The sequence below is a fragment of the Sinocyclocheilus anshuiensis genome, unplaced genomic scaffold, assembly GCF_001515605.1.
Source record: "Sinocyclocheilus anshuiensis isolate Anshui unplaced genomic scaffold, SAMN03320099.WGS_v1.1 scaffold3423, whole genome shotgun sequence".
NCBI classification, from domain to species: domain Eukaryota; kingdom Metazoa; phylum Chordata; class Actinopteri; order Cypriniformes; family Cyprinidae; genus Sinocyclocheilus; species Sinocyclocheilus anshuiensis.
The window spans coordinates 184,234-195,802 of record NW_015548183.1 but is presented as its reverse complement, the minus strand read 5'-3'; the positions used below and the strand labels follow the sequence as shown (position 1 = coordinate 195,802).

General features: G+C 37.7%; 1 protein-coding gene across 1 annotated transcript in view; it reads right to left on the bottom strand.

Moving 5' to 3' along the window:
• Positions 1-9,036: 9,036 nt before the first annotated feature.
• Positions 9,037-11,569, bottom strand: part of LOC107704827 (protein BEAN1-like) — a 62,696-nt gene continuing 60,163 nt past the window's right edge. The window contains exon 7 of the mRNA XM_016507853.1: positions 9,037-9,924. Coding sequence (XP_016363339.1) covers positions 9,555-9,924 — 370 coding nt within the window. The 3' untranslated portion in view covers positions 9,037-9,554. The remainder of the gene's footprint in view (positions 9,925-11,569) is intronic.

Genomic DNA, 11,569 nt, shown 5'->3' with positions numbered 1-11,569 from the left:
CGACTGCCGCACACAAAACACAAAATAAAATCCAGGCCTGGTCCTCTCTCGTCCAACACTGTCGTCACTCCTTTTATCCTTCCGGCGCTCCTCCGTGGGACTCGAGACCGGTGAGTGGCACAGGTGTCGTGTATTAGCATTTACTCCACCGGCCTCGCGCTTGATTCGATGGGCACTGAGACTTCAAGAATTCAGTTTTGCAGTTGAATACAGAAAAGGGAAGTATAACACTGTTCCAGATGCTCTATCCCGAGCTTCTGTAGAAACCCCTGGTTTTTCCTTACCAATCTGTGCTACTATGTTGTCAAACAAGAATGACATATCCCAGGACTTGCAAATCTCTGATGAGGAGATATGGAAAGCACAACAACGTGATACAGAAATCCAATCACTTTATATGACCATCATGGATACTGGACAACCTATTGTTGTAATGGCTACCACTCCCCACACACACAGGACTTCAAACCAACCACAGGAATGCTGAATCCCTGACAATTTTCAAGCGACAGCTGAAAACCCATCTCTTTCGAAGCTACTTGACTTCATCATAAAAAAAAAATAAAAAAAAATCTCTCTCTTTATTTATTCCTTCTCTTTCTAGCTTGTACTTATTTGAACAATGTCTAAGAACTTGGTATTACAACCACTTCCTGTGTCTGTTTGCCTCTTTAAGAAGAATCGCTTTATGTATCCCCCAATTGTAAGTCGCTTTGGATAAAAGCGTCTGCTAAATGACTAAATGTAAATGTAAATGTACATTTACTGTCTTGGAAGACAAGGTATATAGAGTGCAGAAATTCCCCCACAAAACTATTTATCAGATTTACATTCCTATAGGAATGAGAAGTATACTTCTCTTCATCCTAAACTCCTTCAGAACTTCCATGAAGATCCATTAGCTGGACATCTAGGATGTTTTAAAACATACAAAAGGCTGCAGACTCTTGTATATTGGCCCAAAATGAATTCTGATATTGTGGACTATGTTCGTTGTTGTCAGCAGTGTCAGCTGTATAAGCCTGAAGGAAGAAAATTGTCAGGGAAGTTACAACAAACTGAGGTACATAGACCATGGGACATGTTAGGAGTTAATATCATGGGCCCCTTTCCACGGAGTTCTAATCATAATATGTACCTTTTAGTGTTTGTTCACGTTGGGTGGAGCTATTCCCTCTTCGACAGGCCACAGCCGAGGCAATTGTCCGAGTCATGACAAAGGATATCTTTACTAGATGGGGAGTACCTGACTATATACTGTCCGATCAAGGTTCTCAGTTTCAGCTCTCTTCGAAGAAACGTGCAAGTAAAAGGTAGAATGTTTCCCCAAAACGAACGACTGCTTATCATCCACAGACCAACATGACGGAGAGGATAAATTGCATCTTAAAAGTAATGATTTCCATGTACATTGGCAATAATCATAAACATTGGGATAAAGACTTACCTGAGTTCCGATTTGCCTTGAATTCCGCTGTTCATGAGTCGCTGGGTGTAGCACCAGCTGAGTTGAATTTGAATAGACCTTTGCGAGGTCCTCTGGATGTTTTGTTACAGCCGAGGGAATGTATTCCCGACTCTTCAGTCTATGCTCAAGCAGAGAAACTGAGTAGAATGCAGGAGTTTGTTAGTAAAAATCTATATAAAGCCAAAAGACGTCAGAAAAGAAACTATGACAAGGACAGAAGAGAAAGTAAATATGAGGAGCAAGACAGGGTTTGGTTACGAACCCATCCTTATTCAAAGGCAGAAAAATCATTTTCTGCTAAACTTGCCCCTAAATGGCAAGGTCCGTATAGGATTGTACAGAAAAAGGGCCCTCTCAATTATGCAATTGTATTGGAGGATACTGGAGAAGGTGATCGTATTGTGCATGTGTCGAAGTTAAAACCTTGCTACCCTTCAGCTGCAGAAATGCAAGAATGAATGATGCTGACATTAAAGTGAAAAGAGAGAATCAAAAGATCTAAAATCATTTAATTGAAGAAGAGAAATACAAGAGATCTAGTGATGTTGAAATACAAACAAAACTCGATAAAACTGAATGTCAAAGATTGTTGAACATTTTTGCTGAAGAAAGTGAGGAGGAATTCTTTGGATTCAGTGATGCTGAAATGCAAACAGAACTTGACAAACTTGAACATCAAAGATTGTTGAACATTTTTGTTGAAGAAAGTGAGGAGGGTTTTCCTTGGGTTTTAATTGTATATGTAAACTTTTTTTAGGGGAGGGGGAGTGTAGATTCTCCCGCTGATGATGTGTTTGGAGAGAAATTATCAGCGGGAGAATCAAACACTCCCAACACGACTTCAGCGGCAGACTCGAATCACTCAAAACACAGCATCAGCAGGAGAACCAAGCACTCCAAAAACACTCAGATTCAGTAGATTCAGCGGGAGATTCAAACACTCATAGTTCGGCTTGAGCATAAAAGGGCCCTCTCAATTATGCAATTGTATTGGAGGATACTGGAGAAGGTGATCGTATTGTGCATGTGTCGAAGTTAAAACCTTGCTACCCTTCAGCTGCAGAAATGCAAGAATGAATGATGCTGACATTAAAGTGAAAAGAGAGAATCAAAAGATCTAAAATCATTTAATTGAAGAAGAGAAATACAAGAGATCTAGTGATGTTGAAATACAAACAAAACTCGATAAAACTGAATGTCAAAGATTGTTGAACATTTTTGCTGAAGAAAGTGAGGAGGAATTCTTTGGATTCAGTGATGCTGAAATGCAAACAGAACTTGACAAACTTGAACATCAAAGATTGTTGAACATTTTTGTTGAAGAAAGTGAGGAGGGTTTTCCTTGGGTTTTAATTGTATATGTAAACTTTTTTTAGGGGAGGGGGAGTGTAGATTCTCCCGCTGATGATGTGTTTGGAGAGAAATTATCAGCGGGAGAATCAAACACTCCCAACACGACTTCAGCGGCAGACTCGAATCACTCAAAACACAGCATCAGCAGGAGAACCAAGCACTCCAAAAACACTCAGATTCAGTAGATTCAGCGGGAGATTCAAACACTCATAGTTCGGCTTCAGCATCGAACTACCATGTGAAACGCTACTGTGTCTCATGACACCGGACATTTTTCTTTCTGCTCTAACAATGACGTCACATCCCGATAAGGAATATTTAAAGGGGAAGACATCTGTTATTAGCAGAGTTCATCACATGAACTTACACAACACATGACAATCAACCTAATGTATCAAAATATATCCTGAATACAGACATATTCATATTACAGGATCACAAAATGCACAAAACGTTATAAGCACTTATGTCACCAAATAAAGTGAGTGTTACTGGTGCTAGAGAATGACAAAAATGATCTAAATAACAGGAACAATTTAATTGTAAAAGGGGAAGAATCTATTTGCGGCATCTCACTTATTTGACCTAATCTGACCTGAAAATAATCAGACGGTAAAATTCACAGTAATTACTTGTGTCTCATTCATGTTTAAAATACGTTTAAATGTTAAAAGAGTTGTGTGGATCACCATGCGTGTCAGCTCTGGATGAAATGAGCATTCCTCTGGTATAGTTTAATAGAAGAGGAGCTCTGGGATAAGAGGCTAATTAAGGGCAGAGCTATAGCACAGGCCATCTGTTCAAGATGCTTTCTGTGAGCCCACCATGCAAACAGGCAGGAGAGAGATGAATATCCATATCAGTGCTAGTGAGAGGCTCGTAATGCATTACGAATGACAGGAGTCAATGAGCAAAATGGTTCAGGAAATATTCTGTCCATCTGGAAGCCTTCAGTGTACAATCAACATCTGTTGCTAAACTGCACGACATTCTCTGAAACTTGCCAGCAGTAACAGCACAACAAAATCTTTCATGGCTGTTTTACTGAATTTGCTATTGGTCTGTTTTTACAAAACGTAAAATTGTCCCAGAAAGCATTGAAAGATGGACATCTCGGTAGATAGAAGTCTTGTGTTTTTATTTATTTAGAGGATACAGTGGTAAAGGAATAAAGACTTTAATACAAAACACACATCAATGTCTGCAGCTCTATGAAACAACATTATCACTTTGGACAACCAACCACAACATAGTGACAGAGAATTAACACATTTGAGATGTATTCATTTAATGTACAAGTCAACATTTACAATGGGCTTGGAAGCTAAGGTGCTATTCTGGTGTAAGAAACACATCCATGTGGTCTAATGAAACTAATTAAAATAGTTTAGCACACAAATGTAAGCCAGTTAAAGTGATTTTCCTGAACATCAGCTCACTAGATGCAGCTAAAATACACAAAACCCTAAAAACGACAGAAAATAAATACTGTGTGAACAATGGGAAATAGATCTTCATTAGGAATTTGGTAATATTCTTTTAAATCTGTACTTTATGTTTTCGTTTTATCTTTATCTGTTAGCCTTGCTAACAAGTGTGACTTAAAGGAATAGTTTACCCAAAAATGAAAATCTGCTGAAAATATACTCAAATTCACCTACATCTTGCATGGCCTGAGGGTGTTGCTTCATCTGAACAGATTTGAAGAATTTCACAATGAGCAAAATGGTTCAGGAAATATTCTGTCCATCTGGAAGCCTTCAGTGTACAATCAACATCTGTTGCTAAACTGCACGACATTCTCTGAAACTTGCCAGCAGTAACAGCACAACAAAATCTTTCATGGCTGTTTTACTGAATTTGCTATTGGTCTGTTTTTACAAAACGTAAAATTGTCCCAGAAAGCATTGAAAGATGGACATCTCGGTAGATAGAAGTCTTGTGTTTTTATTTATTTAGAGGATACAGTGGTAAAGGAATAAAGACTTTAATACAAAACACACATCAATGTCTGCAGCTCTATGAAACAACATTATCACTTTGGACAACCAACCACAACATAGTGACAGAGAATTAACACATTTGAGATGTATTCATTTAATGTACAAGTCAACATTTACAATGGGCTTGGAAGCTAAGGTGCTATTCTGGTGTAAGAAACACATCCATGTGGTCTAATGAAACTAATTAAAATAGTTTAGCACACAAATGTAAGCCAGTTAAAGTGATTTTCCTGAACATCAGCTCACTAGATGCAGCTAAAATACACAAAACCCTAAAAACGACAGAAAATAAATACTGTGTGAACAATGGGAAATAGATCTTCATTAGGAATTTGGTAATATTCTTTTAAATCTGTACTTTATGTGTTCGTTTTATCTTTATCTGTTAGCCTTGCTAACAAGTGTGACTTAAAGGAATAGTTTACCCAAAAATTAAAATCTGCTGAAAATATACTCAAATTCACCTACATCTTGCATGGCCTGAGGGTGTTACTTCATCTGAACAGATTTGAAGAATTTCACCATTCAGACAAATTCAGCATCCACACGACTCCAGCGATTGATTAATGATCTTGTGAAGCAAAAAGCTGCGTGTTTGGACTAAACAAATCCATCAAAACCTTTTTTTAACTTCAAACTGCTGCTTCTGACTAAAACACGAGTCCTCTATCCATATGCTTTCAGTGAAAAGTCTGCACCATTTATAAGTGGAAACAAACCAAATCAGGTCTAAACAAATATGTCAGTGGATTTTGATGTGAAAGGACATCAAGGGATGGACTTTTTCAGCGTTATTATGGATTATGAATTATTTTGGCCAGAAGCGACAGTTTAAAGTTAAAATGCCTTGATGGATTTGTGTCTTACAAACATGCAGCGTTTCACTATGTTAATTGACAGACTGGAGTCATGTTGATTACTTGTGGATTTTTGTGATGTTTTATCAGACTCTCATTCTGACGCCACCCATTCACTGCAGAGGATCCATTGGTGAGCAAGTGACGTAATGTTAAATTTCTCCACATCTGTTTCGATGAAGCAGCAAACTCTGTCTACATCTTGGATGGCATAAGGGTACGATTTCTGCAAATTTTCATATTTGGGTGAACTATTCCATTAAAGTCAAGGGTTTACAGACACAATATTATTATTACAGTGTGGTGGCAACAGCTAATACACCTCTACTCATTACATCATAGAACATCTGGACCATTTCTTCATCTAAGGTGTTGTCTGATACAGCTCACGCTTTTACAGAGCTATATGAGCAAAACGAGACAGGCTCGACATCTACCCAAAATTACCTTGTAATGCTACTTCAGATGTGTTGTTATAGAAAAAGTAACCTTTCTTCAAAGGTGATGAGTATAAACTTTCTAACTAAACATTGGTGGAAGTAAAAAGTAGAATAATATGAGTCCAAAGGTGACATCCATTCAAACTACAATAAATAATGGGCCATTTAAAGGGGTCCTATTATGCTTTTTCACTTTTTCAACTTAAGTCAAGACTTTGTAAAAGAGCATATTAGGACCCGTTTAATATTCATTTTTGCTTTGAGCTGCTTTTTCACTACACAAGAAACGCATTCATGCATCAAATTCAATTTAAAAATACCTTACAGACCCTCTTTTCTATAAGTATATACTTTCGTGCTGTGAGGGAAGTGGTGAGAATAGAGGTGATGTGTCATTTCTGGGCAGCTTATATATATATGTATCATTTGGAATGAAAGTTTCTACACTTAAAAATGTTAATCTAACAGTCATGGTGATTAATAGGCACGTTGTATATTAGAAACATGCGTGTGGGGAATCCTTCGTGTTAAAATGAATGAAGTGGGCAATGTTAGAGCAAAAAAAGAAACAAATCTGATACATAGTACATGTTTAGGAAGCACAGAGTGTGTCCAGAAAGAACTATCTTATGTTTTATTTCATACTGACGTCAGTGCTACAAAGGCTGTGCAGTGGAGCTGCTTGGATACCAGTCTCAGCTCTTATGTTATAATGTACACAGCATCAATGCAGTTTAGGAGAACAATGGAAATTTGTTTTACACCCTTTGGCAAAGTGTTCCCTGCAGCCCTTTCTAATTATAGCTTGTATTGTCATATGCATTGATTTCACTTATCACACAGCTGCTGTTCTCCTAATAGGATCTTCAGATGCATTTGAGACTTTAGGAAAACAGACGTCTCTGCAAACAGAAGGAAATATAAATAAATCACAGTGATCTATGAAATAGATGTAAAACAGTGGTTCTCAACGTTTTTGACTCTAAGGCTCTCCTTTGTCCGAGACAATATCCGAATGCCCTGCTATCTATGCTAATATGCACATCTGGCACTTTTGTTGTGATAAAAATAAATAAACGATGTCAAATAAATAAATAAGATATCAGTTTAATATTGCATGGGTTTATTTATTCATTTATTTATTATAATTTTAATTAAAAGAACAGTTCACCTAAAAATGAAAATTTGCTGAAAATGTAGGGTGTCCAATCCTGCTCCTGGAGGGCCACTGTCCAGCAGAATTTAGCTCAAACCTGCCCAAACACACTTGCCTTGAAGTTTCTAGTGAGTCTGAAGACATTGGTTAGCTGGTTCAGGTGTGCTTAATTAGAGTTGGAGCTAAACTCTGCAGGACAATGGCCCTCCAGGAACAGTTTTGGACACTCCTGCCCTAAGGCCATCCAAAATGTGGAGAAATTTACCATTACATCACTTGCTCACCAATGGATCCTCTGCAGTGAATGGGTGCCGTCAGAATTAGAGTTCAAACAGCTGATAAAAACATCACAGTAATCCACAGGTAATCCACACGACTCCCGTCCATCAATTAACATCCTGTGAAGCGAAAAGCTGAGTGTTTGTAATAAATTCACCATTAGACTTTTTTCATTTTGTAGTTTACAAACCATCATGTTTTGAACAAACCATTACTACTGGCTAAAAAGTTGTCTTGTCTGAAACAGGATTACACTCCATTTACAAGCAATTTAAAAGCATTTCTAAACAAATATGTTGGTGTATTTTGGTGTGAGAGGTCAAGAGGGGATGGACTTTTTTAATGGAAAAAGCGTTATGAATTATGGACTGGTATTTTGGCCAGAAGCAACAGTTTAAAGTTAAAATACCTTAATGATGGGTTTGCTTCTTACAAACACGCAGCTTTTCACTTTACAAGATGTTAAGTGATGGACTGGAGTCATGTGGATTACTTGTGGATTATTGTGATGCTTTTATCAGCTGTTTGGACTCTCATTCTGACGGCACCCATTCACTGCAGAGGATTCACTCGTGAGCAAGTGACGTAATGCTAAATTTCTCCAAATCTGTTCAGATGAAGAAACAAACTCATCTGCATATTGGATGTTCTGAGGGATAGTAAATTTTCAGCAAATTATTATTTTTTGGGGGTGAACTATTCCATTGAGATTATATGAATATAACTAAATTTAAATAATTTTAAGACTTATCAGGTAGTTTGGTTTAGGCCCCTAATGAGCCCTGGCCCTCTGGTTGAGAACCACTGATGTAAAGGAGCAAAGAAATGAAATGATGTGTAAAAAAGTATGGATTCAAAGCACATTGATTTTCTGATGACATTCAAATTTCTATTAAAGGTAATTTCACATCTTTGCTAGTTATTCTATGAAATTTACAAAATATTATCTTAAAAAAAAAAACAACTTTCAGTTTACAAAACATAAATAGTTAAAACCAACCCAAAATTTGAAAGAAAAAAAAAGGAGAAAATTGTAATAGACAGTCATGTGGAAATACACAGTCACTCATGCAGGAACACATATTTTCACACTTAAAATAAAGATATATTTCTATTCCTATGTAAATTTCTCTATAATGGTCCCAGGTTTATTAAGAGGCTTTCTCCTCTTTTCTGACATCCTGAAGGGCACATTTCGATGGTTGTTGAAATTAGCTGTGATGCTTGTGAAATTGAAATCAGTCTACCAATAAGAGAAGACACACACTGATATTTAATTACACCATAAGCAAAAGACAAGGTGAGGTGACGCACAAAAAAGTGGTTGATAGCCCTGTGCTCTTATGGTGGCTCCTGCAGTGTCACATAAAACTCATCTTTGCTAGTTATTCTATGAAATTTACAAAATATTATCTTAAAAAAAAAAAAAACTTTCAGTTTACAAAACATAAATAGTTAAAACCAACCCAAAATTTGAAAGAAAAAAAAAGGAGAAAATTGTAATAGACAGTCATGTGGAAATACACAGTCACTCATGCAGGAACACATATTTTCACACTTAAAATAAAGATATATTTCTATTCCTATGTAAATTTCTCTATAATGGTCCCAGGTTTATTAAGAGGCTTTCTCCTCTTTTCTGACATCCTGAAGGGCACATTTCGATGGTTGTTGAAATTAGCTGTGATGCTTGTGAAATTGAAATCAGTCTACCAATAAGAGAAGACACACGCTGATATTTAATTACACCATAAGCAAAAGACAAGGTGAGGTGACGCACAAAAAAGTGGTCGATAGCCCTGTGCTCTTATGGTGGCTCCTGCAGTGTCACATAAAACAGGAGGTGCAGTATCTGTGTCAGCTGAAGTGAGAGGTAACTGTGGGCTTCTGCAGGTGTCGGTTTCAGCTCTTGACTCAGGAGACCCCAGCCACGCAAAAGAGTCCCTCTCAAAGCTGGTTTGGTAAAGGTGGCGCATGAGTGTGCTGGAGAGGCCACGATTACAGGATCCTGTGGGAAACGCTGTCTTGAGGACTGCTCTCCGCTGTAGTGTGTTTGAGCAGATCCAGGGGCATCAGAGGAAGGGGCTGGTTTTGTTCACTCACTACTGACTCGTATGGGGGCGCCTCATCTAAAGGTAAGGCTGACAAAGAGATGGAGGCGATCGGCTGGTGCCTGAAGTCCTGTAGTCTGGTTGGGAAATGGGAAGAGCCACTTGCTGACACCCAAGAAGCCCCAGCGAGCAGATCCTCAATCTCTGTGTGATGGTGTGGGGCGGGTTGCTCCCGGCACGGGTCTGTGAGGGAGTAGGGGGGCGGATCGTCCGTAGGAACATATATCTGCGTCCCTTGTCCCACACATTCATCATAACTGAAAGAAAAGACATTTAAAAAAATATATGGTTATATACAACTGATAAAAAAAAAAAACATTTCTACAATATTATGTAATTGATGTATTTGTTATAGCACTCAGCAGCAGCAATGATACACAAAAGAACATTCAAACGATGATATATGACACTAAAATGATAAATTAAACAAAATGCTTGGGTAAAATATTTTTTCTTTAGATTTTCTGTGGACCCCAACCACCCCCTTGCAGCCTTTTTTAATACAGTAAAAATAAATATTATATAATATTTGACAAAGTAATAAAAACAAATTTCCCTTTAAAGTTGGTGTAGCTTTAAACATGTAGCTAAGACAAATAATAATTTCAAGCCATTTTACACTTCACATGTTAGCAACATTATACCAGAAGTGTCAGATTTATGACAGTATATTATGAATTTGTATGACAGTGTTATGAATTAGGTTTCTTAAACCTGTATTTTTACATAGTGAGAATATTTTTGTATGCTGTTATATCATCTGGATGCAAGATTCTCATTCTAAGTATTACTGACATTTGATTCTCTTTTTGTTCCTTCCCACCACACCAAATTGCCAATTTCACTTTCTCTGTGCGATATCCTGCTGCACGGCAAACAAAGCTCCAGTGAAGCACATTCGATTTAAAGCCTGATGTGTCCATCCAAGAGAAAAGCAAACAAAAAGAAAGAAAGAGAAAGAGAGTGAAATGGCCTACTTGTTTGTGTGAAGGTGTGTTGTTTGTTTGTGTGTGTGTGTGTGTGTGTGTGTGTGTCAAGTCTTTCTACAATATTATGTAATTGATGTATTTGTTATCAGTATAATAGGCTACAGCTAAATATTGGAGGGTCCTATTGCACACCCTCTTTAGGGAACCACATATTATGTACTGTATACATTGTAGGATACATTTTATAACGACTAGAGGGGAGGGAATGCATTTATGCCAAGAGCCTCCAATATGATGATCTCCTTGCTAATATGTAAATACCTATATAGTATATGGGAATACTACTGTTGTTTCACTTGTTGTTTCCAGAATTAGATATTTGGCTTTTATACTGTCATTATAATAAATACACAAACTGTGCTACATTAACTAGGTTCATGGGTACTTCCAGTAAAGTGAAGCAGTCTTATGCCTCTGGCCTCAGCATGAGCAGGGCACAGAGTTTTAGAAAGAGTAAGAGCAAATAGCAGGAGGGTAATTGGATCTTGGTATGGTTAACCATATCAGACTGTCAGTGAGAGCGGAAACAGGATGCTAGAATTGGTTTAAGCTGCCACCCCAGGCTTACACACGAGGGATGAACACAGAGAGAGGGCTTTGTGGTGGGCACAAAGATCTCTGTTATAGACACATCTTTTGTCTACATACAAAAGATGCGCAGATGGGTTAGTAAGGTTTTTTTTATTATTATTTAAGAAAAAAAATATTGTTATTTAGCAAGGATGCATTAAAGGCACAATATGTAATTTTCGCCGCTAAAGGGCGCGTATTCAAAATAAACAAAGAAACAAAGGCGTAGTTTGATGACGCCGTGACTTGAGTGTGGAATAATGGGATTTGTCGTCTTCATCCCCACAGCCGATGCAATCCGACGGGACTCGGGCAGAAATCATGTTCATGGATGAGCTAATGA